Source organism: Myiozetetes cayanensis, unplaced genomic scaffold, assembly GCF_022539395.1.
Source record: "Myiozetetes cayanensis isolate MyiCay16 unplaced genomic scaffold, myiCay2020 scf32, whole genome shotgun sequence".
In the NCBI taxonomy this organism is placed as follows: Eukaryota; Metazoa; Chordata; class Aves; order Passeriformes; family Tyrannidae; genus Myiozetetes; species Myiozetetes cayanensis.
The window spans coordinates 2557217-2578662 of record NW_026087544.1 but is presented as its reverse complement, the minus strand read 5'-3'; the positions used below and the strand labels follow the sequence as shown (position 1 = coordinate 2578662).

General features: G+C 50.6%; 1 protein-coding gene across 2 annotated transcripts in view; it reads left to right on the top strand.

Moving 5' to 3' along the window:
* Positions 1–21446, top strand: part of PLXNA2 (plexin A2) — a 163944-nt gene that overhangs the window by 131157 nt on the left and 11341 nt on the right. For both annotated transcript variants that reach the window (XM_050326688.1, XM_050326689.1), the window contains exons 16-27: positions 2159–2326; positions 3563–3656; positions 5360–5599; positions 5782–5925; positions 7028–7262; positions 8647–8789; positions 10562–10830; positions 14106–14172; positions 14789–14935; positions 15333–15492; positions 15620–15723; positions 20227–20326. In XM_050326688.1, coding sequence (XP_050182645.1) covers positions 2159–2326; positions 3563–3656; positions 5360–5599; positions 5782–5925; positions 7028–7262; positions 8647–8789; positions 10562–10830; positions 14106–14172; positions 14789–14935; positions 15333–15492; positions 15620–15723; positions 20227–20326 — 1871 coding nt within the window. The remainder of the gene's footprint in view (positions 1–2158; positions 2327–3562; positions 3657–5359; positions 5600–5781; positions 5926–7027; positions 7263–8646; positions 8790–10561; positions 10831–14105; positions 14173–14788; positions 14936–15332; positions 15493–15619; positions 15724–20226; positions 20327–21446) is intronic.

The following is a 21446-nucleotide window of genomic DNA, read 5'->3' as shown; positions in this document are numbered from 1 at the left end:
GAGCACGTTGGGTTGTTTGTTAGCAGTGCTTACACTGCATCCATCCCAGGATGGTGCTTTGGGAGGTTTGGATTTGCTGAGACCTTCCAGTGTGGATCAGTTCTCCCAGGTGCTAAGCAATATAACCAGTCCATCAATGTTTCTTCCCATATCCAAAACAAAGATGCCAGATTGCTCCCTCAGATGCACACAGGGAATGGTTTTACCACCAGCAAAAGAGCAGAATCAGCCCTGGAATATCATCCCTTGAATATCTGATTTTATTCAGGCAACCTGCAGACGCTGACCTGCAAACCTGGAAGAGTTTTGGATTCCCTGTGTGTTCTGAGTTACAGCAGGAAGCAGAAACTTTAAACAAAGCAAGCAGCAGTGTGTGAACAGCCCCATCCCTCGCGTGGGGTCACGCTGAGCGTTTTGTTTGGCTTGGGCTGTTTTGAGGCAATGAACTTCAATTGTACTCGAGGGTGTGGGGGGAGCCTGGCGAGATGAAGCGGTTTCTAATGAGATTCCCTCTAATTACAGCTTCCCCCATTCTCCCCTCTCTGATCGGAGGAGTGGGTAGATTCACCATGACGACATAATAATAGCACAGAAAGCTAATTAGCTGATCACAGGGAGCTGGGAGCTGCTCTGCCAGCAGCGATGCGTCACTCTGCATCTCGTGCCAGAGCTAAGCAGGCACGGTGGGGTCTGGTGTGGGCAGCAGAGCAGGCAGCAGTGCAGGCAGCAGCAGTGCAGGCAGCAGCAGGCATCTCATCAGCTGCACAGGCACCTGTAGAAACACTCCAAGACTCAGCAAGGAAGGTGGAGAAACCCACTCCTCACACAAGGATGCCTTTGTGGTTAAATTAATCCTAGGTGGAGAGTGAGAATAGGATGAGGGAGGGAGGAGGAGGAGGAGGGCAGGAAGGGGTAGATGTGTAATTGCATCAACAGAAACAGTCGAGTCCAATTTGTTTAAGGTGTTTTAGGAGGTTGTTTCTGTTCCCTTGGTTATGGTGGGTGGAAGTGCCAAGGTGTGAGCTGGGAACGTTGTGGTACCTGCTGTTCCATGCCCCCTGAAATGCCCAGTGCTGAGTGATGTGTCCATACTCCTTAGGGAGGGGAGGAAGTGTGTAAAGGCCCTAAAATAGGATTACACATCATCCACCTGCCAGGCACAGACACCGGAGCTTTGCTGGAAGCAGAGCAGGGACACTCAGCCATTCAGGCTGCACAGCCCCTGAGGAGGGTGAGGATGGTGAAGACTGGACATTCAGGAGGACCAGCTTTTGATTTAAGTGCCAGACTGTCCAGCTGGTGCTGCAGACCTGCCTGCCCTCTTCCCTGGGAGAACCCAAAACTAAATGAGCCACAGAAACAGCCACAGACTTTTCTGTGAGCCAGGGGCAGGTTTGGGGCAGGAAGGACGACCACGGGTGGCTGTGCAGGAACACTTCCAGGGGTGTCCCTCCAGCACATCTTGTAGGATCAATGTCCAGGCTCACCATGGAGCCATGTGGTTCCTTACAGCTCCATTCTGGATGCTCAGATCTCATTCCCCTTCTCCATCCATCCATCCATCCACCCACCCACCAGCGCCTTTGTGCTTTGACAGCACTTCACCACGCTGCTGCCTCGACCTTCTCCAGGGCTCTGATGGCAGCAGATGGTCTGTTGTGTCCAGCCAGCCAGCACCGAGGCCGAGGTCACCCTGCTCTGACGGGGAGACAAAGCCAAAGGCAGCGGTGACCGTGGCATCGCCCTTCCCTGCCGGGGGCTCCTTTATGCCGCTCACAAGGGCCTCGTGTGTGCAGTGGGGTGGGGAGGGGGAAGAATTTGGCTTTTGAGTGTGAGCTTATGCATCCCATTTAAAAAGCAGCCATCTGCTTTCACACGCCCAGCAGAAGGCAGCGGGTTCAGAGGGATGCGGGAGGCTGCAGTTTGGCACAAAGAGCGGTTTCAGGGAGGCTGCGCTGCTCTCGCGGTGGGCAGAGCTCCACTCCCTCCCTCCCGTGCCAGTGAAACCCTCCTGCCTGTCTTGGGAGCTTCACAGGTGTCAGTGTGGGGCTGACTGATGGCTCAGCCCTTTAGTGAGCTGCCCCAGGACAGGACAAAGGGCTGTTTTCTGCCCCCACACCGTAACCCATTAAAATTTCTGTGTTTCCCTCTTGCACAGGCGATCCATGAACGAGATAGTCTGCGTGTCAGCCCCATCAGCCCACGGCCTGGGGGCTGTTCAGGTGTCTGTCAGCGTGGACAGGGCTCAGCTGGAGAGGACCTTGCAGTTTGAGTACATTGATGATCCCAAGGTGCAGCACATTGAGCCCGAGTGGAGCATCGCCAGGTAACGAGTGGATCTGACAGTGGGGCCTCGACACCTCACCTTGTCTGGGGCTTCTCAGCACTCACTCAGGGCCTGTTTGGAAATTCACATCCCACCCAGCATCCTGGATTTGTCAGGGCTGGGCATCTGTGGTGTTTGCATTTACCAAAAATCACAGTTCCCAAAGTAGTCGTGATTCCCAAGGCAGTTCCAGCAGCCAGTCTGCACCGAGATTCTGGGAGCACAAACAGAGCCAAGATCACTCCCATCTGCTGCAGAAGGGCACAATTGCTCATTAAAGGCTCCTTCTTGTAGTCCTGGAATAAAACAAAACCAGCAACCACTGAAGAAAGGAAAAAGCTGCTGTTAATCAAAATGTACTGTCAGCCCAGATTCACTGCTGGGAACGGGGTGGCTGCTGCTGTCACATCATCGTGACATTGTCACTGCTAAAAACCCTGGGCCACACTCATCCTGCAATTTTCCTTTAATGGTTGTGCTCATGAGGGCTGTAACACAGCTATTCATATCAAATTCCAATTATTTTTTTTGAAATTGCCCTTGAAAGAGGTAAGTGTCTCGCAGGAGGCTCTGGAGATGTCTGCTTTGAGCCCAAATTCAGGATGCTGTCTGGTTTTAGAGGAGCTGGGTTGGATGGGCTGCTCAGGGCTGCTGACAGAGGGGTCTGAGGGAGCAGCTCTGGAGATGCTGGAGCCGTGAGTGAATCTGGGCTGTGCTGCTCCAGTTAACACGTGAAGGGAGAGTGCAAGGCTTTCCTCAGGGCACTGGCTGTAGGAGAAAGGGGGTACTCTGGCCCTGGGGGTTGTATCTCCCGTGGTCCTGATGGCTCTCTGTCCCTCCCCTGCCCTGTGTGACAACTTGCTGTGTCTGCAGTCCAGAGGCAAGTGCACGTCAGTTCCTTCACTGCACAAGCCGTTTATCGTGGGCCTTAAAACCAGTGCTGTGTAAATCATTAAACACTGTGACTAATTTATTGTCTTACGTGTTTAGCCTCAGCTCCCTTGATCTCCTTGGTTCCTCGTCCCGCTGCCTGGCAGTGTTTGAGGTGGGAAGGGGTGCAGCTGAGAGCAGAAAATCCAGGGACACCCCTCCCCAGTGACTCAGGAGCGGGTATAAATCCACGCTGGTGGCTGCAGGAAAACATCTTTCTGAGCTCAACAAGCATCCTCCCTGTCAGGCCCAGGCTCTGTGCACAGCCCCAGCTCCATTAATCAGGTCTCTCCCTGTTCTCCACAGCGGACACACGCCCCTGACTGTCACTGGCTCCAACCTGGACGTGATCCAGGAGCCGAGGATCCGCGTCAAGTACAATGGGAAGGAGTTTGTCAACGTAAGTAGGTGCTGTCAGCACAGTGCATCCTCCTGCACCCCCCCACCTGCCTGCAGACACGTGGTTACTGGTGCCAGTGCTGTCTGTGGGGTGAGCCTTGCCGTGGCAAAAGCTGCCCTGGGGGTGTTTCCCAGACTCGCCCAAATATGGGGACGTGCAGAAATGGGAAATGACTTCCTCGGCAGCACAGTAACCAAGGAGTTTTCGAAGCTAGAAAGGAAGGATTTCAGTTTAGATCATCTCCATCACCTCAAATTCACTCTTGGGGCAGATAAACCCATTACCCTCCTGAAATTCCCCTTTTGTCAGAGCCCCTGAGATCCCTCCTTTCCCCAGTACTCAGCTCAGCTCTGCACATTCTGATGGATAGTCCAAGTGGAGCTGTCCCCATCATTCCCAGCTGCTCCACATTTCCCATTTCAGTCCTGTGCTTTCTGGAAAAGCCCAGAGCTGCACACTTGAGACTTACCAAAGCTCTGAGGCTGCTTAGTTTCACTTAGTTTAGTCTGTCCCTGGCCTCCTTCTATAAATAAACCTCCTTTTGCCTCAGCTCTGGGCCTGACAAGCCTGTACCAGCCCAGGGAGGGCAGGAGAGAGGGGAACCTTCCTGGGCATGAGGCTCTGGGTGTTTTGGTGAGCTGAGTGTTACTTTTATGCCTCCTATCACCCTGATGTTCCCACAGCAAGGACTTGGTAGCAGAGTTTGGGGTTGATCTGGAACGCCACCTCCTCCCCCTATCTGTATTTTTTCAGTCCATGAGTGAGAAACTGGAATGAATCCCCAGCTAAATGGGAACTAAGAGATGTTCTTGTGTGCTACAAGGAAGAATTGTACCTCCAGGACCTCAGAAATTGTTTTGATCAAGTAAAACTGAAATATATTGTTTCTATGCAGTGATCTTAGTGACTGAATCTGTATTATCTTGGAAAGGGCAAATCACTTAGCAGTCTTTTCCCATTCCTTTTCTCCCCCTCAAGACCTTTTTCATCTGAGCTCTTTTTAAAAAGACATCTAATTTTGTTGCTAGCACTTGCAGTTATAGTGCTACAAAAATAATTCTGGAGACACGAAATGGAGTGAAATTAAATCTTCCACTTAGGGAGGGAGGCCAAACGGTTGGGCTCTTGCTGCTTTACAAGGCAAGAGTCCCATAAATCAGCCATCTCCCTGCTCTGAGGGCTGGAGGAGCCGTGGGTGTCCTCAGCCTGGCAGGAGATGACCTTCACGTTACCTCCAGCCCACGAGTGTCAGATGATGGTTCCTCTCCCTCCCTGGCATTTGGGAACTGTCTCTAACCACCCGTTTGCAGCAGGGAGGAGATACTCCCTATGGGCCTGTTTCAGAGCTAGCATTGCCAGAGGGGATGGAACTGGAAAGAAAAGCAAGAAAAGAGCAAAGAGAAAGGAGGAAGGCCTGCTGTGCAAGCCACTCTTTTTGGGCTCACTCTCCATCCCTGCACCAGTGTCCTCGTGCTGGATGGAGGGCAAGCAAATTACCCCAAACCGTGGTTATAACACATCACAGAACCACTAAGGTTGGAAAAAACCTCTGAGATCATCAAGCATGGAGCCTGGATTAAATATTTCCAGCCAAACCTGAATCCCCTCGACGTTCCGGAGGGAATTCGGGAGTCAGTCCATCACTGTCCAGGTTCAGGGTGGGTTTTCCTGTGCTGTCTCTCAGAGCAGCCCCTTCCCCACAGGTGTGCAAGGTGGTGAACTCCACGGTGCTGCTGTGCCTCGCCCCCCCGCTCAGCCCCGAGTACCGGCCCGGCCTGGATGCCGTGGAGCGGCCGGACGAGTTTGGGTTCATCTTCAACAACGTGCAGTCCCTGCTGGTCTACAACGACACCAAATTCATCTACTACCCCAACCCCACGTTCGAAATGCTGAGCCCCACCGGGGTGCTGGAGCAGAAGCCGGGGTCACCCATCATCCTGAAGGTAAGGAGAGCCCCTCTGCCCACCCCATGGGGAGAAAAAAATCCCAGGTATTGGAGTTTTATCCCTCCTTTGGAGAGTGGGATACACCAGGCAGAGTCCCATTGTTTGCACAAGCTGGGGATGAGATGGAAACCAGAGAAATGGGCTGCATCTTTGTCAGTGTTCTCTGTGCTTGTCCCTAGGGCAGAAACCTGTGCCCACCTGCCCCAGGAGGAGCCAAGCTCAACTACACCGTGCTGATTGGAGAAACACCCTGTGCTGTCACTGTCTCTGAGACCCAGCTGCTGTGTGAGCCCCCAAACCTCACGGGACAGCACAAAGTCATGGTGAGGGACCAAACTCTCCATCAGCATCCCTTTCCTCCCTCCTTCCCATCCTTTCTGCTCCTCCTCCAGCTCCCTGACTCGCTTGGACGCTGAATGCAAGGTCTTGTCCAAGGACTGGGAGGGTTTTAGATCTTCATGGCTGTCTAATTGGAAGCTTAAAATATTGATGTGGATTAGCACAGAGAAACTTTGTCCTTCCCTGAGACTCACTCCCTGCTATCAGAGCCTTCTAGAAGGAACAGACCTTTCCAGCAGTGCCTTTGGCACCGGGTACCATCCTTCCTCTGGATGAGGGTGAGATCATTCCCAGTGTTCTCCCTCCTGTAGGGATCTCATCAGCCCACGTAGCCAGACCTGCTCTGCTAAGTGGATGGAAAGGTTTTGCCTTTTCCTGAAGCAGAAGCCAGGAACATCTGAACACTGGAGTGGTTGGATCAACAACCTCATCCAGGGTAACAGTCGGTGCCTTCCTCTGCTTTGGTTTTGGGCATCTTCCTCTGCCCCTCTCGCAGACCAACCACGCAGCTGCCGAAGTGCTTGAGTGGAGCCCAGATGAGATTGTAATTGTGATTTATTCTCCTTCAAGTTCAGCATCCAAAACATATTCAGATTATCACAGTGTGACTCCCAGAAGCACAACCTGGCTGAGAGCTGCTCGCATCTGTGGCCGGGTCACATCCAAGAAAAGCCTGTCCTGGCATCAACTCCAGCCTGTTTGCTCCGTAGCTTTCACGTGGGGCTTTCTCTTCCCTTCTCTACTCTCTCCTTCCAGTCTCTCTGGTTTCTTGTCAGTGAAATTATCAGTGGGTTGCTAATGTCCACGGTTTACAATAGGGAGTTGAAAGCTTCTAAAATGAAAGTCAAATGGAGCCATCAGATAATAAGAACAAAGCCCAGATAGTGAAGGGCTGGCACATTTATCATCACTTGAAGCCTCCCTGTGTTCACATAAGCAGCACCCTCTGTGCTTGAAGGCAATTGGAGTTTTATATTCTTAAATAGGGGTGGTTCAGTGCTCCCTGAGGGATCTGGGGTGGGAAGGACGGGGCTTTGGGGCAGGTGCCACCCTGATGCTGCCGGTGACCCGAGCTGTGCCTTGCAGGTGCGTGTTGGTGGGGTCATCTTCTCCCCCGGCTCGGTGAGCATCATGTCAGACAGCCTCCTGACCCTGCCAGCCATCGTCAGCATCGCGGCCGGGGGCAGCCTGCTCCTCATCATCGTCATCATCGTCCTCATCGCCTACAAGCGCAAGTCCCGCGAGAACGACCTGACCCTCAAGAGGCTGCAGATGCAGATGGACAACCTGGAGTCCCGGGTGGCCCTGGAGTGCAAGGAGGGTCGGTACTGCCCGGGACTAGGCGCTCTCTGGGTGCTGCAGCTCCGTGCTCGGGTTCCCAGTTTTCCCAGTCCCCCGGAATTTGCAGCGAGGGGCGGGGTGTGTGCCCCTGTGGGGTTTACCCTGCCGTGGGATCAGGGTGGGCAGCCACAAGTGTGTCAGCAGCAGAACACAGCTCTGCCCCCTGATGTGCAGAGAATAGGATTAGAGCTTGATCCTGCTTAAGTGACACGCCTGGATCGCACGGCGCCCGCCCCGGGGTGCCCAGCACGGCGTGGCCCCTTGTCTGATGGCTTTTTAGTGAGAGGCTTTTAAAAAGGGTGCAGAGGAGGTTCAGACCCCCAGGTAGCACTATCTATCCCAAAAGGAAAGACAGGAGGGCTGAGAAGCTGGTCCAGTCCCTTCTCCAGTCTACAAATGTAAGCCCAGAGCAGTAACAGGGCTGAGGGGCAGGAAAAGCTCCTCAGGCTTTTGCTTCTGGGAAATTCTGTATGTTATTTGGAGTAGTCACACCTGCTGACTGCAGGTTTCCACATGGACAAGTCCAGTCCCTTGCAAGGAGGCAGCTGAGCCTGGTCCCCTCTGTGGTGAAGCCCAGGTGAAGGTGTTTTTTTGGGGAGTGCTGCTGTTGTCCCCTTCCGCCTGGAAATGGGCTTAGTGAATCAAAATAAAATAAACAGAAAGCTGCAAATTTCACAGCGTGGCCCCTGTATGTAGACAATGTTGCACTGGATTTGTTCAGCTGATTTCAAGGATAGCCTTGAAAGCACAGGGCAAAAAATGAGATATATTCAGGAGGAAGCCCAGCTTTGCAATGGCACAGCCCAGCTGGGGTACAGAGGGCTCACTGAGCCAGCATGTCACACTTTGGAGAGAGAACACGAGCAGACACATACAGCTGTATAACACATGATATTATGTTATGAGAGGAAGAATAAATTCCTTCCTGACCCCTGCAGCAGCTTGGATTTGATCTGCATCAGATTTGATTATTTTGGCAACTGTTGATAGAGGAGGGGAAGAAGAAGAAAGGAATGGGAGGCACCAAGTTATGAAAATAGATCCTTATTTCTATCCTGCAGCCTTTAAGGGTGTTTTAGGTGTGTGCACACAGGTGTGAACCGCATACAAATCAAGCAGCATCTTTGTTCTCAGCATCTGCTCTGTGCAGTGTGTGCTCTCCTGCTCTCAGAGGCTGAGGCAGAGCCTCCAAGGGTGAGGGTCTGTCTGAGCTACGAGGCCAGGGCTCCTCTGAAGCAGCTCCTGAGCTGACCCATTTATGGTGTACAGGGAGAGCAGGCAGCCAGCCCTCCCCAAAACCTTCTCCCTAAGCCTCAGCTCCCAGAGTTCACCTCTCTGTGTCCTGTTCTCCTCTCCCTGAACAGCTTTTGCAGAGCTGCAGACGGACATCAATGAGCTGACCAGCGACCTGGATCGCTCCGGGATCCCCTACCTGGACTATCGGACTTATGCCATGAGGGTCCTTTTCCCTGGCATCGAGGACCACCCTGTCCTGCGGGAGCTGGAGGTAACAATCAGCCTGTGCTGCAGCCCTTCCAAGTCTCCCTGAGCCCGTGGGAAAACCCTGAAGCACCTTTATGCCTTCACACCAAACCTTATTAGAGGCCCCGAGGTCAGTGGGGCGAGCCCAGAGTTTATTTTAGCTCAGGAGCTGCAGTTTTATCTCATCCCACACTGCCTGGTTCCTTTTGGTGTCTCCCCCGTGGCGTTGCTTTATTTTTATTTTATGGGGTTTTATATTGCTGTGGGCCGGCAGCAGAGCATGTCAGAAAAGTTATGGGTGTGCTTTAAAGTCCTCCTTAAGTCCCCTTACGGTGCAGGGGAATGCCGTGTGCCTGGAGCATCCTTGGATCATCCTGCCTGGAGCATCCTGCTGCTGTTCCACGGCGTGTCCACAGGAGGGCAAGCGGAATGCCCTGCCCAGGCATTCCGGCCTCTGAGCGAGCACTTCCATCTCCAGGAGGAAGGAGTCATGGTGGTTTGTGCTCCACAGGGCTGCTTTGCTTTTCCAGGCAGCCCTAATGCCTCAGTTCCGATTCCAGTGGGTCACCAGCACCGAGCAGTTGTTGTGGTGTCCATAAAACAGAACCAGCTCCTCCCAGCCCATTCCTGTGTCCCGAGTTTTCCAGCTCCATGCATTCTGTTTGCTGTTTGGATTGCCAACTAAGCTGATGCTCTAGCAAACAAATACAAATGCTTTTTGTTTTACTCATGAAAAACGGAATTGCAGAAGTGATAAATGTGTTGCCAATTACGCAGTTGCTTAATTATGTAACGTTAGTAAAACCAATACAGAAGTCTCCAAGATGTTTGGTAAAGAGTTGCTTCATGTAGTTCATCATTTTCACTTGTAATGAATTACTTGAATCTGCAACTGGCTGAAAGCCTCAATTAATTTTTTACACTTGTCCCATAATAAAGCAATAGTCTAAATTAGTATTTAATTTACTTACAAGAGTGTCACTTTTTGTGCAGAACAAGCAGAACTGTGTGTCATTTGTAGGGCCATTAGCCCCAAAGCAGCAGCTTTATGGTGTGCAGAGAGTGCAACTCAGAGCAAGGACTAAGGGGAGCTGTGCTGAGGGAGGACAGGAAGGGTGATGTTTGCTCAGGATGGACCCAGGACCATGTTCAGGGATGCTCAGACCCTGAGAGATGGGGTGCTGGCTTGTGAACCCAGGGTTAAACCACGCTGTGTACAGTTCTGTTGCCCCCAAAATAAGGAGGACATGGAACTGTTGGAGCAAGTCCAGAGAAGGGCATGAAGCTTAAGGGGACTGGAGCACCTGCCCTACAGAGACAGGCTGAGAGTGTTGGGGCTGCTCAGCCTGGAGAAGAGGTGGTGGGGAGACCTCACAGCACCTTCCAGTTTCTGAAGGAGCTGGAGATGGACTCTGCATCAGGAACTGGAGTGACAGGACAGGGGGGAAGGTGTTCAAACTGAAAGAGAGTAGGTCTTGATCAGATGTTAGGAAGAAATTGTTCCCTGTGAGGGTGGTGAGGCCCTGGCACACACAGGTTGCCCAGAGAGATTGTTGAATCCCCATTCCTGGAAGTGTTCAAGGCCAGGCTGAACAGGGCTTGGAGCCTAGGATAGCAGAAGGTGTCCCTGCCCATGGCAGGGGGTTGGAATGAGATGAGCTTTAAGGTCCCTCCCAAGCCAATCCATTCTGTGATTCCATGGTTTACCCCCAGAGTGCTGGCAGGGCTGAGCAGAGCTGCCTTCCAGTCCTTTGCCCTCCTCTGCCTCGCTGATGGGCGTGCTCTCCTCCACTTCAGGTCCAAGGGAACGGGCAGCAGAGCGTGGAGAAGGCCTTGAAGCTCTTTGCCCAGCTGATCAACAACAAAGTCTTCCTGCTGACCTTCATCCGGACGCTGGAGCTGCAGCGCAGCTTCTCCATGCGCGACCGCGGCAACGTGGCCTCGCTCATCATGACGGGGCTGCAGGGCAAGCTGGAGTACGCCACGGATGTGCTGAAGCAGCTGCTCTCCGACCTCATCGAGAAGAACCTGGAAAACAAGAACCATCCCAAACTGCTCCTGCGCAGGTGAGGTCAGGGACAGGCAGGGGACGGGTCAGTGCGGTCCCCCCACCCATCCCTCGGGCCTGGCACAGCCACGCTGCTGGTGGCATCAGAAGGAATTTTGGACACTGGAAGGGTTGTTGAACTTTGGAAGGGGCTGCCCAGGGAGGTGGTGGAGTCATCAGCCCTAGAGGTGTTGGAACAATGACTGGATGTGGTCCCACATCCCTGTTGGCCCTGGCTGTGCTGCAGAGCTGCCCATGGGCTGTGCCTGGGGCTCTGCTGGAGTGAGGGGGATGAATGTGAGGGGAGGATTTCACCTCTCCAGGAAAATTTCAGGGATTCCTCCAGCCACAGTGAATATACTTGACAGGAAATTGCTTTAAATCTGGCTGTGTTTGCGGAGGCAATAACTCATCTCAGAGAAGGGAAGCCGTCTTAATTTCCCCCGTGGTTTGATGAGTCGCTGGGAAGGCGTCTTCTGCCTCTGCCATCAATAATGACTGTTCGTGGAGCTCCAACAAACACAGGGATGGTGATGAGAGCTGGGCCCCCTCCTCCCTGAATTACCCAGCAAAGAATCAGGGCTGTCTGTCCTGCACCAGGATTTACCCATTTCACAGGGAACCTGACAATGGGGTCTTTCCAGGGATGAGGCGTCTACTGCCCCTCTGGGCAATTTGGGCCAGTCTTTCACCACCTTCATCGTAAAAATTTCTGCTTTATATCTAGTCTGATTCCACCCCCTTTTAGTTTAAAAGCTTTACCCTTTGTCCTTTTACTCCAGATCCCATTAAATCCCTGGCTGCAGCCCTGTCCCAGCCCTATGCCCGGGTGTTGGTGCACAGAAAGCAACCCAGCCTGGGATGTCTTGCTGTGACTTAATAAGGAGTGATCAACCACAAAGTGAAATACATCTTTTTAAAATTTTTTTGAGCTCTCCCGTGGCAGCAGTTGATAACTGACACTTTCCCTCTTTCTTCCTCGTTTTCCCCTCTCTCTTTCTTCCACGACTGCCCCTCACGGGAGACAGCAAGAAAGTTGACGTTAAATCAAACAGCTGCTCTGGTTGCTGGCACTGAGCAGAGCACACAGCAGTTTGGAGACCTAGATAGAGCAGGGAAAATTAATAAAATACATATTTATTTTTTGGGTTCTCTCAGCTTGGCTTTGTTTAGGTTTGTTTTCTTCCTGGTGCCTCAGAAAGTCAGCGGAGCAGCCGAGGCGCTGGGTCCTGGCATCAGACTCGTTCGTGCTTTGCCCTCGTTATGGGATTGATGTGAGAGGGGTTTTCCAAGTCTAGGGGTTCTCTACTTCCATGTTAATCCTCAGGAGCTTATTTTTTTATTCTTAGGGCAGATCTCTACCAGCATTCAGAGACCTGTGATGGTGCAGAGCGACACCAGGCAGGGGCAGCACAAAGCCCTGCAGCAGATTTTGGGGCTCAACAGAGCAGAGAGAAAGAGAGGTCAGGCCTTGGGGTGGCAGGCAGAGTTTGGGGGGTGGCTCACCCAGCCATCCCTTTCCCAAGGCACAGGAGGCAGGAATGCTTTACAAAGCTGTTCCCAGCAGCGATGGAGCTTCTGAGCTGCCCCTTTCCTCAGCCAGTGTAGGACAGTGATGATTAACTCAATTGCTGGCTGTCCCTGGGACTGATGCTCTGCAAATATCTCACAGCGTCAGACTGTGTTGAGATGAGATGCAGTGCTTGGAGGGTAAGGAGAAATGGGATTTGACAGAGATGCTCCGAGGTGTTTCTTTATGCTGTTCCATTCAGCTGATCTTGTATTTCTGATAAAGAAATAAAAGGAAACAGCTAGACATGGAGTACCCAGTGCCATTCTCCCATGCAATATGCCCCAACTTCTCTGTCACTCCATATTTCAGTTGTTTTTACAGAGCTGGTGTCAGGCCCTGAGCAGCCCACAGGGACAGGACACAGCATTGCTGCTCTGGGAGGGCTAACTGTGGGACTTGCTAGTTCTTAATTTAATATTCCATTAACAAAGTGGTTTATTAAATTAATATTCACCATCAAGTCCCAAATGTACTGTTGTCTTGAGTTTTTTCACCTATTCTTTAGTTTGTGTCAGTGCCTCTCCATTTTTCTGTGGCTGCCTGGAAGTGTGCTAGCGCTTCTCCTCTTTAATTGGGTGCCCAAAATATTTCTAACAGGAGAACTATGTGTGTTGTCAATTTGTAGCATGAATTTTTAGGCAGTTAATCAATTCAGGCTTAAATTCTTTGGGGATGTGCAGACATTTTCACAAATTCCTGGCAGATGTTGCCATCCTAAGAGATGATGGATAATGTGACCCCAGGTCCGCTGGCCGACTGGCGTCAGTTTTTGTTTGCTGAAATCTCTGGCTCCTCTTTATTCTTGATCTTGCTTGGCTTTGGGATCAGGCCCTGGTGCTTCTACAGTGTGTGTTTTTAATTCCAAGCATTTGGAATGCTGTGTGGGTTCATAGCAAGAGGCAGTCCTTAATTCAAGGCAGCGGAGCAGATGGGGAAGAGTGAGGAAATTGGGTGTGGAGTGGGATGGCGACTGTCTCCAGGTCAGGGAGGAGGTCACCTGGTTCCTGGTGAGGGCAGAGGGAGCACAGTCCCCAGAGTAAAGGATGCTGCAGAGAGCAGGGTATTGGGTTCATCCCCTTTGCTTGCTGGAATTTGGATGGGATCCTGGTGTCAGATGTGGCTGAAGGGAAGGCTGGTGGTGCTGGGCCAAGCTGGCCAGGGCTATGGTCACAGCTGGCCATGCTGCAGCACAGCAGCTCTTCCTGGCATGGGTTGGGGCTCAGATGGGGTCTGTGAGACACCCTGCCACCACCACAGCCATCCTGTCCCAGGAAAAGGGACTGTAGTGCTTTAAGGGAAGTCTCTGGGTCCAGCAGAGCCGGCATTAAAAACTATCATTAGGAGCCATTGTATTTAAATTAGAGATAATCTTGGGCACAATGTGGGGCGAGGACACTGGGTGGGACTGGGGAGAAAGCTGCAATTTCTCCTCTATTGTCACTGTGCCGTCCCTGATTGCCAGGAACTGCTGCAAATCCCAGTGATTTACTGAGCCAGGCTGTAATTTGCACCACGTGCAAGGAGCTGAGTGTCACCAGACTCCCTGTCACCAGCCCCATCAGGGCTATGACGGGCTGTCAGCTGGGCAAGCTGCTGTCAGCTCTGTGCAGGGAGGGGGGACAGTGCTGGCCCCATCCTGCTGCTCTGGAATCCTGGTCCTGAGCACCACAGAGCTGTGCCAGGCTTTGAGTGTGATGTGTGTCCTCCTGGTCTCCCCCTAGGACCGAGTCGGTGGCTGAGAAGATGCTGACAAACTGGTTTGCCTTCCTCCTCCACAAGTTCCTCAAGGTAAGGAGGGATGGAGCACAGACCCACCCCGTCACTTTGCTGTCTCACCCACCTGGGGGGTGGATCTGGGCACGAAACTCTTCCATCAGACTCCAAGTTAAAAGGTGTAGTAGCAAGGCCTGAGAGGTGGAAATTTGTTGGAGGTGCCAACACCTGGGGCTGCTGCTCTGTGGACACAGCCTTGCTCAGCCCTCAGGTCTCCTGGTGTTATTCCCCTGTCATGGAGTTTCTGTTACACCTCTTTAGTGCACAGGAGAGATTCTCACATCTCCTGAGCTCCCATATTTTTCAACTTAATTTGTGGTTTTGGAAACCCCGCAGAATTCGCTTCGTGGGAGCGAGCAATGAGATCAAGATATCAAATTCCGTTTTTTTACAGCCACATAGATTCAGGAGGGATTTACCCTGCCAAAGACAACAAACCCAGGGAGCAGTGGAGCTCATGGGTTTGGCTGTCCTCTTTAGGAGCTGCTGGGGGCCAAGCCTGTGCTAAGGAGCCAGTGGGACTGTGCCTCTGCCGGGAGGAATCTCATGCCAAACCCGTGTGCGGGCCAGCGGCCCTGGAGGAGAGGCACTTTCACCTCTGTGTCAGCTCTGCTGTCCATCTCTCGTGCAGGAATGTGCTGGAGAGCCACTCTTCATGCTCTACTGTGCCATCAAGCAGCAGATGGAGAAAGGCCCAATTGATGCCATCACAGGAGAAGCCCGTTACTCCCTCAGCGAGGACAAGCTGATCCGGCAGCAGATCGAGTACAAGACTCTGGTGAGTGATGCTGGAGGAGCTGCCAAGGAATCACTGCTGTCCCTCCCATGGGAGCTCTGCTGACCTTGTGATTAGGCCACTTCTGTGAGGCCTAAGTGCTGTCAGTGCAATAAAGACCAGTGTCCAGCTCAGGTGCATCCCTAATTTTCCAGTGCAAATAACCTGAGCCAAGCCTTTGGAAAGGCAGGTTTGAGGGGAATATTTTATCTCATTTGGGCATTGAATATGGACTCTCTAGGACTCCTATCTTAGAAATAATTATATAAATACACTTGATGCAATAGCAATTAGGGCTGCAGTGGGGTTTTTTAATGACAAAAGGCTGTTGTGACACGTGGTTACATTTCTCGTGGGTGCTCATCCTTTAGAGCATGGTGTGTTTCTCCTTCTCTTCCAGATCCTAAACTGTGTGAACCCAGATAATGAGAACAGTCCAGAGATCCCCGTGAAGGTGCTGAACTGTGACACCATCACCCAAGTGAAGGAGAAGATCCTCGATGCCGTGTACAAAAACGTCCCCTATTCCCAAAGACCAAGGGCTGTCGACATGGATTTGGGTAGGAGCTTCCCTGCCTGATAGCAGGGGGGTGATCAGAGAGGCTGATTGGGGATTCTTGGTGGGTTTTGCAGAGCTTGGCCCCTCTCTGACCTTGGTGTGTGCCTGGGTTTTTGCCTCTCCCACAGAGTGGCGGCAGGGCCGCATTGCCCGCGTGGTCCTGCAGGATGAAGACATCACCACCAAGATCGAGGGAGATTGGAAGCGCCTGAACACCTTGATGCACTATCAGGTAGGGAAGCAGCCCCAGCTGACAGAAAGCAGCTCCCAGAAAGCTGCCAGGAGGAAGGGAAGAAAAGCAGGACGTTAATTCCCAAGTGTCTCGTCTGCCGAGACAGACAGGGAGGTCACGTTTGTGTGATAAACCAGAAGGGTTCAATGTGCTTCTGCATTAGGTGGGAAAGTAACCTTGACATGGATCTCAAAGGAACCAGCAGGGTTGAAAATTGGCTAAATTAAACCTGCCAGCCGTGGGAGGGAGACGGAGGGAGCAGTGGTGAGGGCTGAGCTGTCACTGCTGGGCATATGGGGACAGGGAAGGGGTGACAAGAGGGGGCTCAGGTCGTTGTGGGGGGGTCTGAGACAACCAAGAGTGCAGCAGGGGAGGAAGGGGAGTCTCTGCCTCCCCTCAAAGCTTTGCAAATGCCACTGGCCTGATGCAAAGCACAAGCTGTGGTAGCAGTTTCTCTCTCATGCTCATGATCTTCCTGTGTGTTGACTTTTGGGCACTTTGCAAGGAGTGCTGTGGGGAGGCACAGGATGGGACCAGGTGAATAAAAGGGGAGAATCAAGAGCTCCTTCCTGACAGAGTGACATCAAACCTCTTAAATCCCCAAGTCAGGTTTCAGGAGGTTTGTCACCAAAGTCACCTAAAGTGAAGCCAGGCAGTGCAGGTGCTCCGTGGTGCATCAGACAGGCTGGGTGAGGTGTCCTAAGGAATTGTTGCCATCTTTAACTTCTGGGTACAGCAGTGCCTGTTGGAAAGGGCTCCCTACACTATGAAAGAGGTAAAGAGAGGGCTGAGGAAGGTTTGGTTCCAGGGAATCAAAGGCTTTTCCTCAAAGCCTGTCTGCAGCAGAGGATAACTGCATTAATTGGGACCCGTAACCTACTCCTGTCCATCACTCCCTCCCCAGAAGTGTTTAGTATTTAATCTGGCATCTTTCCCTGTTTATACACCATCTCCAGTCCATCAGCCTGACTCACGCTGTGTGAGTTGAATGGGAGCCAGTATTGACAGGAGCCATGTAATCAGGGAGCGAGGCGGGAGAGTGGCATAAATATGCACAGTGCATGTTAAAAAGAACCTCGAGGGTCAACTTTCCCGAGCAGCCCCCAGGATTTAAACACAGATCGCCGCAAAAAATGTCACAGGAGTTGTGCAGATTAATTCCATTGTTCCTAAAATCTGTTTTACCTGACAGTTGCAAGGGATTAACCAACATGCAGGGAAGCAGCGAGACTTTATTATGCCTTGATCTTTAAAAGTCATCGTGAGGAAGTCACAAGTGAAAGCTGTGCTTGTCTGATGTGTGGTGGATGCTGGGGGAGGGAGTACTTTCATTTTAGTGCCTGTGGGAAAAGCTGAGCCACAAGCTTACCCTTAAAATAAACAAAACCCTTGCAGCACTCGAGATGCTGCAGCTCTTCCTGCCATTTGAATGTCAGCTGTGCTCTGGAAGAAAGGAGAAGTTTGCTACCAAACATCTAACCAGGTAGATGCCTTGTGTCTTCCTGCTCTGGCCTGAGCTCCGCACAGCCCAACTGAGCTGTTTCACTCATTAAAAAGAAGCCAGCTTCTCTTCACTGCAGCAGAAATCTTGTCAAGGCAAGGCTTTTGCCAAAAAAAACCCCCAGCAATATATATATATATATATATATATTTCGCTATTCCTACCAGGTTGTGTTTTTTTTTTCATTCTGTTGGAGCAATAAATGTTTTTATTAGGTATCAAAAATACAGATGCTCCAGGACTACACAGTAAAACAAATATGTGGGCAAAGGCACAGCTTAAAGAGGGTATAAAATCATTTGAGTTCCAAGCGCTGCTCTCTCACCATTTAACAGGAATGTTACATATGAAACAGGTGTGAGTCAAGCCATTAAAATATATGGAGATTTCCAGAGGACTAGTGAAGATGATTTCTAAGTTTCTGGGGAAAAAAATGAAAGCTTGCTCTCTAAAGCTCTGCCCATCTTTTATTCAGAGCTGTCTTGTCTTTATTCTGATCTGAAGGCAAAGAGATCTCTGGATGTGCACGTGGAGGTTGGAGATGCACAGCCCATGTTTCCATCCAGGTGTGTCTCTTGGAGAGGTGCTCTCACCTGGGGGGCTGCAGGAGGGACCAGAACACCCCTGGACCTCACAGCCCTGCCCTGCTCCTGATTCCTGGGATCCCTTCACTCCTCAACCCCATTCCCTGCATCTCCAGGGCTCCAAACCACCCTCCTCCTCACTGTGCCCTGAGGGCTCTGCAGAGGGCAGTTATTTAATCCCAAGACTTTCTCAGCTCCACCCCTGGCCGCTGGGTTTTGACGCTATTACATTTGTTTTCTACATCAGAATGACAAAAATATAATAACAGATCAAATGGATTTTTCGTGGGAAGCCTTTGCATGCGAAAACAAATTGGATTTAAAGAGAAATATTCATCTTTCTAATATTTTTGAACCACTTTATGAAATTATATAGAGAACTGTACACCTGCTGCTTATTTCTTCATTTATAAAAATAGATGTGTGGCTTAAATAGGTGTAATTCTTTGTTAAATTCTCTGGAGCTTTTTTATGTGGTAAGGAATTATATTACATTTGTGTCATATCCTTTTGGCTTCATGGCTATTAAACTCCATGGGAGAGTCTCACCCCGTGTGGTTTTACTCAAGAAAAATGAAACACTGAATTTAATATCAAATGATTTACAGTGGCTCACGCAGGGTTAACTCAGAGGCAGCAGAGCATGAATACCTGTCAGCCACTGCGAGTCTGGAGAGGCCAAGGGGCTAAAAAACTCTTTTAAAGGAAAAATTAGAAGGACAAAGGGAAGATTTGTGTGGAAAATGAGACTCAGGAGCTGAGGGTGGCGTGGATGTGGAGCTGGAATCCTCCCCCCATCCTCACTACCCCACGCTAGCGCAGCGCTGTCCCTGCTCCAGGTTTTATTTCTCCTCTCTTTAAGGTGTTTTGTGCACCATGTTTCCCAGCTTGTAGAATAATCAGAATATTTATAAAGTTGTAAAGCAGCCAGCCAGCTCCCAGGGCGTCTCTGGGGCTTTCTGGGAGTGTGGCAGCGGCGGAGCGAGATGGGAAACGAATGTGCGTTACATCTGATGCTAATTTGCACGCTGGTGGTTTTTAGCTGACAAGAGCCATTCGACCCAAAATTTAGAGAGTGAGAGTGCTCTTAATGTGTGTGTGTGTGTGGAATTTTTAAGGCCTCTCTCCCAGTTAACCACAGCCCTGGTGGAAATGGATCCGGCACGGAGCTGCTCCTCCATGGGAGCACCCCGGGCTCGGGTTTCTCCCTGGTGTAACTGAGCTGAAGTGGCAGCTAACAATGGCCTAAGAAAATAATTTCAGCACTGATCATTTCTTCCATTGACTTAATGAATTGGATGAAGTGAGGCAGGAGCAGAGAAGGAAATAATGGAGGTGTTTTTTCTTGGAAATATCTCACTTTTGTGCCACGAAACACAGGTGACCATTATTTCCACTATCACCAGCAATAATAATAACTCACATTTCCATGAAACCTTTCATCTGAATGGCCTTGAAAGGCAGCACAGGGCACTGTGTGAAGCTCACCTTGTGGCTGCAGGTGTTGTACAAACACCTGGAGAGGTTAGGGAAGCAAAAAGCACCTGGAGCATCCCATGCACAGGGTCAGTGCTGAGTCCCTCACAGGACTCCTGGCAAATAATGGAGGATTTAGCCCCAAAAGAAATTCCTCCAGCAGGAAGAGGCATTTCTTCTGTGCAGATCCTCTAAAAAGTGTGTTGGCTGGGCCCTGGCAGGTTGTGGTGACTCTGTTCTCTGCTCCCTTGCTGTGCTGCACGACAGGTCACCAGTTCAAAATTAAAAGCCACTCAGGCCCACTCCCTGGAAACCTGCAGATTCCTAATTAAGGGGAATAAGTTAGAAAAGTTCCAGTGACTACTGGATTTATAGGGAGGATAAAATTAAACATGGCTACTAAAATCTGCTGTAACAAAACCTTGTTAGCACTAATGTTCATTTATAGTTTGACTTCCCAGTGTTTAATTCCTTCTCTGGAGCAATAAAGGGATAACAATTAAATACCCTGAAAGATGGCTTTATGACTTGCTCAGCTGTAAATCAAACTTTTAAAGTTCGTAAAAATTGCTAAAATAAAAAATGGTTTAATAGGAATGTTTTATGGCCCATAACGTTATTACAGCCCTTTTATTCCCTCTGCATTGTTACTTTAATTGGATCACAACAATTCTTGAGATTCTCATTTTTATTGGATAAAGCATAATCTTAAATCAGAACGAACAAAAGCATCTTCAACACGTCCTTTGATTTATCACCCCTTTCCTTCAGGCTCTCGCTGTAGAGCTGCTGCAGACCCAGCACAGGACTCTGCCAGGCTGGGAGTGAGGGCTGTGCCCACCCTTGGCACCCTCCTGCCCAGAATTTGCTGGATCAGCAGCTGGAGATCCCAGTGTGGCCAGTGGATCCCACTGATCTTCTCTCCCTCCTTTGCCTCCCCAGGTGTCAGACCGCTCCGTTGTGGCTCTCGTTCCCAAGCAAACCTCCTCCTACAATATTCCTGCCTCTGCCAGTATATCCAGGACATCTATCAGTAGATATGGTAAGAAGGGATGGGAAATGGTGGCTCGTGGGCATTGCAAGGAATTAGGTGGGGGAAAAGCAGCAGATTCCCCCAAAGAATGGCCCCAAACGAGCCAAAATGAACATCGGGTGCCCAGCAGGAAAATGTCCTTGGCTACTGGTGTTTCCTTGCAAAGGCTTTTCCATGCCTGAGCAGAACAGCAAAAAGACCAGGGAAGCTGAGAGGAGGGAGAAAGAAATGCCAGGCGTGAGTAGCCTTTGGGAATGTGGGTCCTGGGAAAGTCCAGGAAAGGTGTTTGTCTCTGAGGGGTGGGTGATGCAGAGCCCCCCCCGGGGCTCCCACTGCAGGAAAGGAGCTTTGTGTGACAGAAAAGCCTGATTCCTTCACCTTTTCCTTCCCTAAGTGGAGGATCCTGAGTTCTCAGCTAATGGGTCAAAATGGGGAACAGCAATCTTAACACGGAGCGCTGGGATGTGCCCACCTGGGAATTCAGGATTTGCATAATAGCAGGGCTCAGCACATTCCAGAGGGTCCCTGAAGATGCTGCAGCCTGAGTAAATGAGTCTGTGAGGTGCCAGGTGTGCATTTATAACACTAAATCCACAATAATAGTAATAATATACTTCCATAAAAGGCAGCAGTGGCGAAATCTCTGGTGCGCTGATCTTTCATTATCGTTCATTTTGCAGAGTGTTTTACAAGCAAAACGTCTCCTGACAAACCCATCTCCTTCTCTTGTTTATGGCTCCCAAAATAATGTTGGTTTTCTCCTCGAAGACAGGGTTCTGAGGAGCCAAAAATAGGCCAGTCTTTAGGTAAAATCCAGGAGAAAAGGCATCTACACCCTGCATGGTGTAGATCCCCCAAATGTCCAGCACATCCCACACTTCAGGTGGTGGAAAAACCAAGGCTGGGTCACACAACCTGAGTCCTCACAGCTCATTGATCTATGTCAGCTGGCAAAGCTTTTGCAGACTACCAATATGAGCACTCATTGCTCATGTTAAGATTAATATTTCTAATTGTGCTGACAGAATTTAAATTAGATACTTATTTACTTCCCCTGTTATACATCAGTATGGAGCTGTGTTTAAAAATAGAATTACTAGATGCTTCCCTAGCTGTCCCTTTGTCTGTC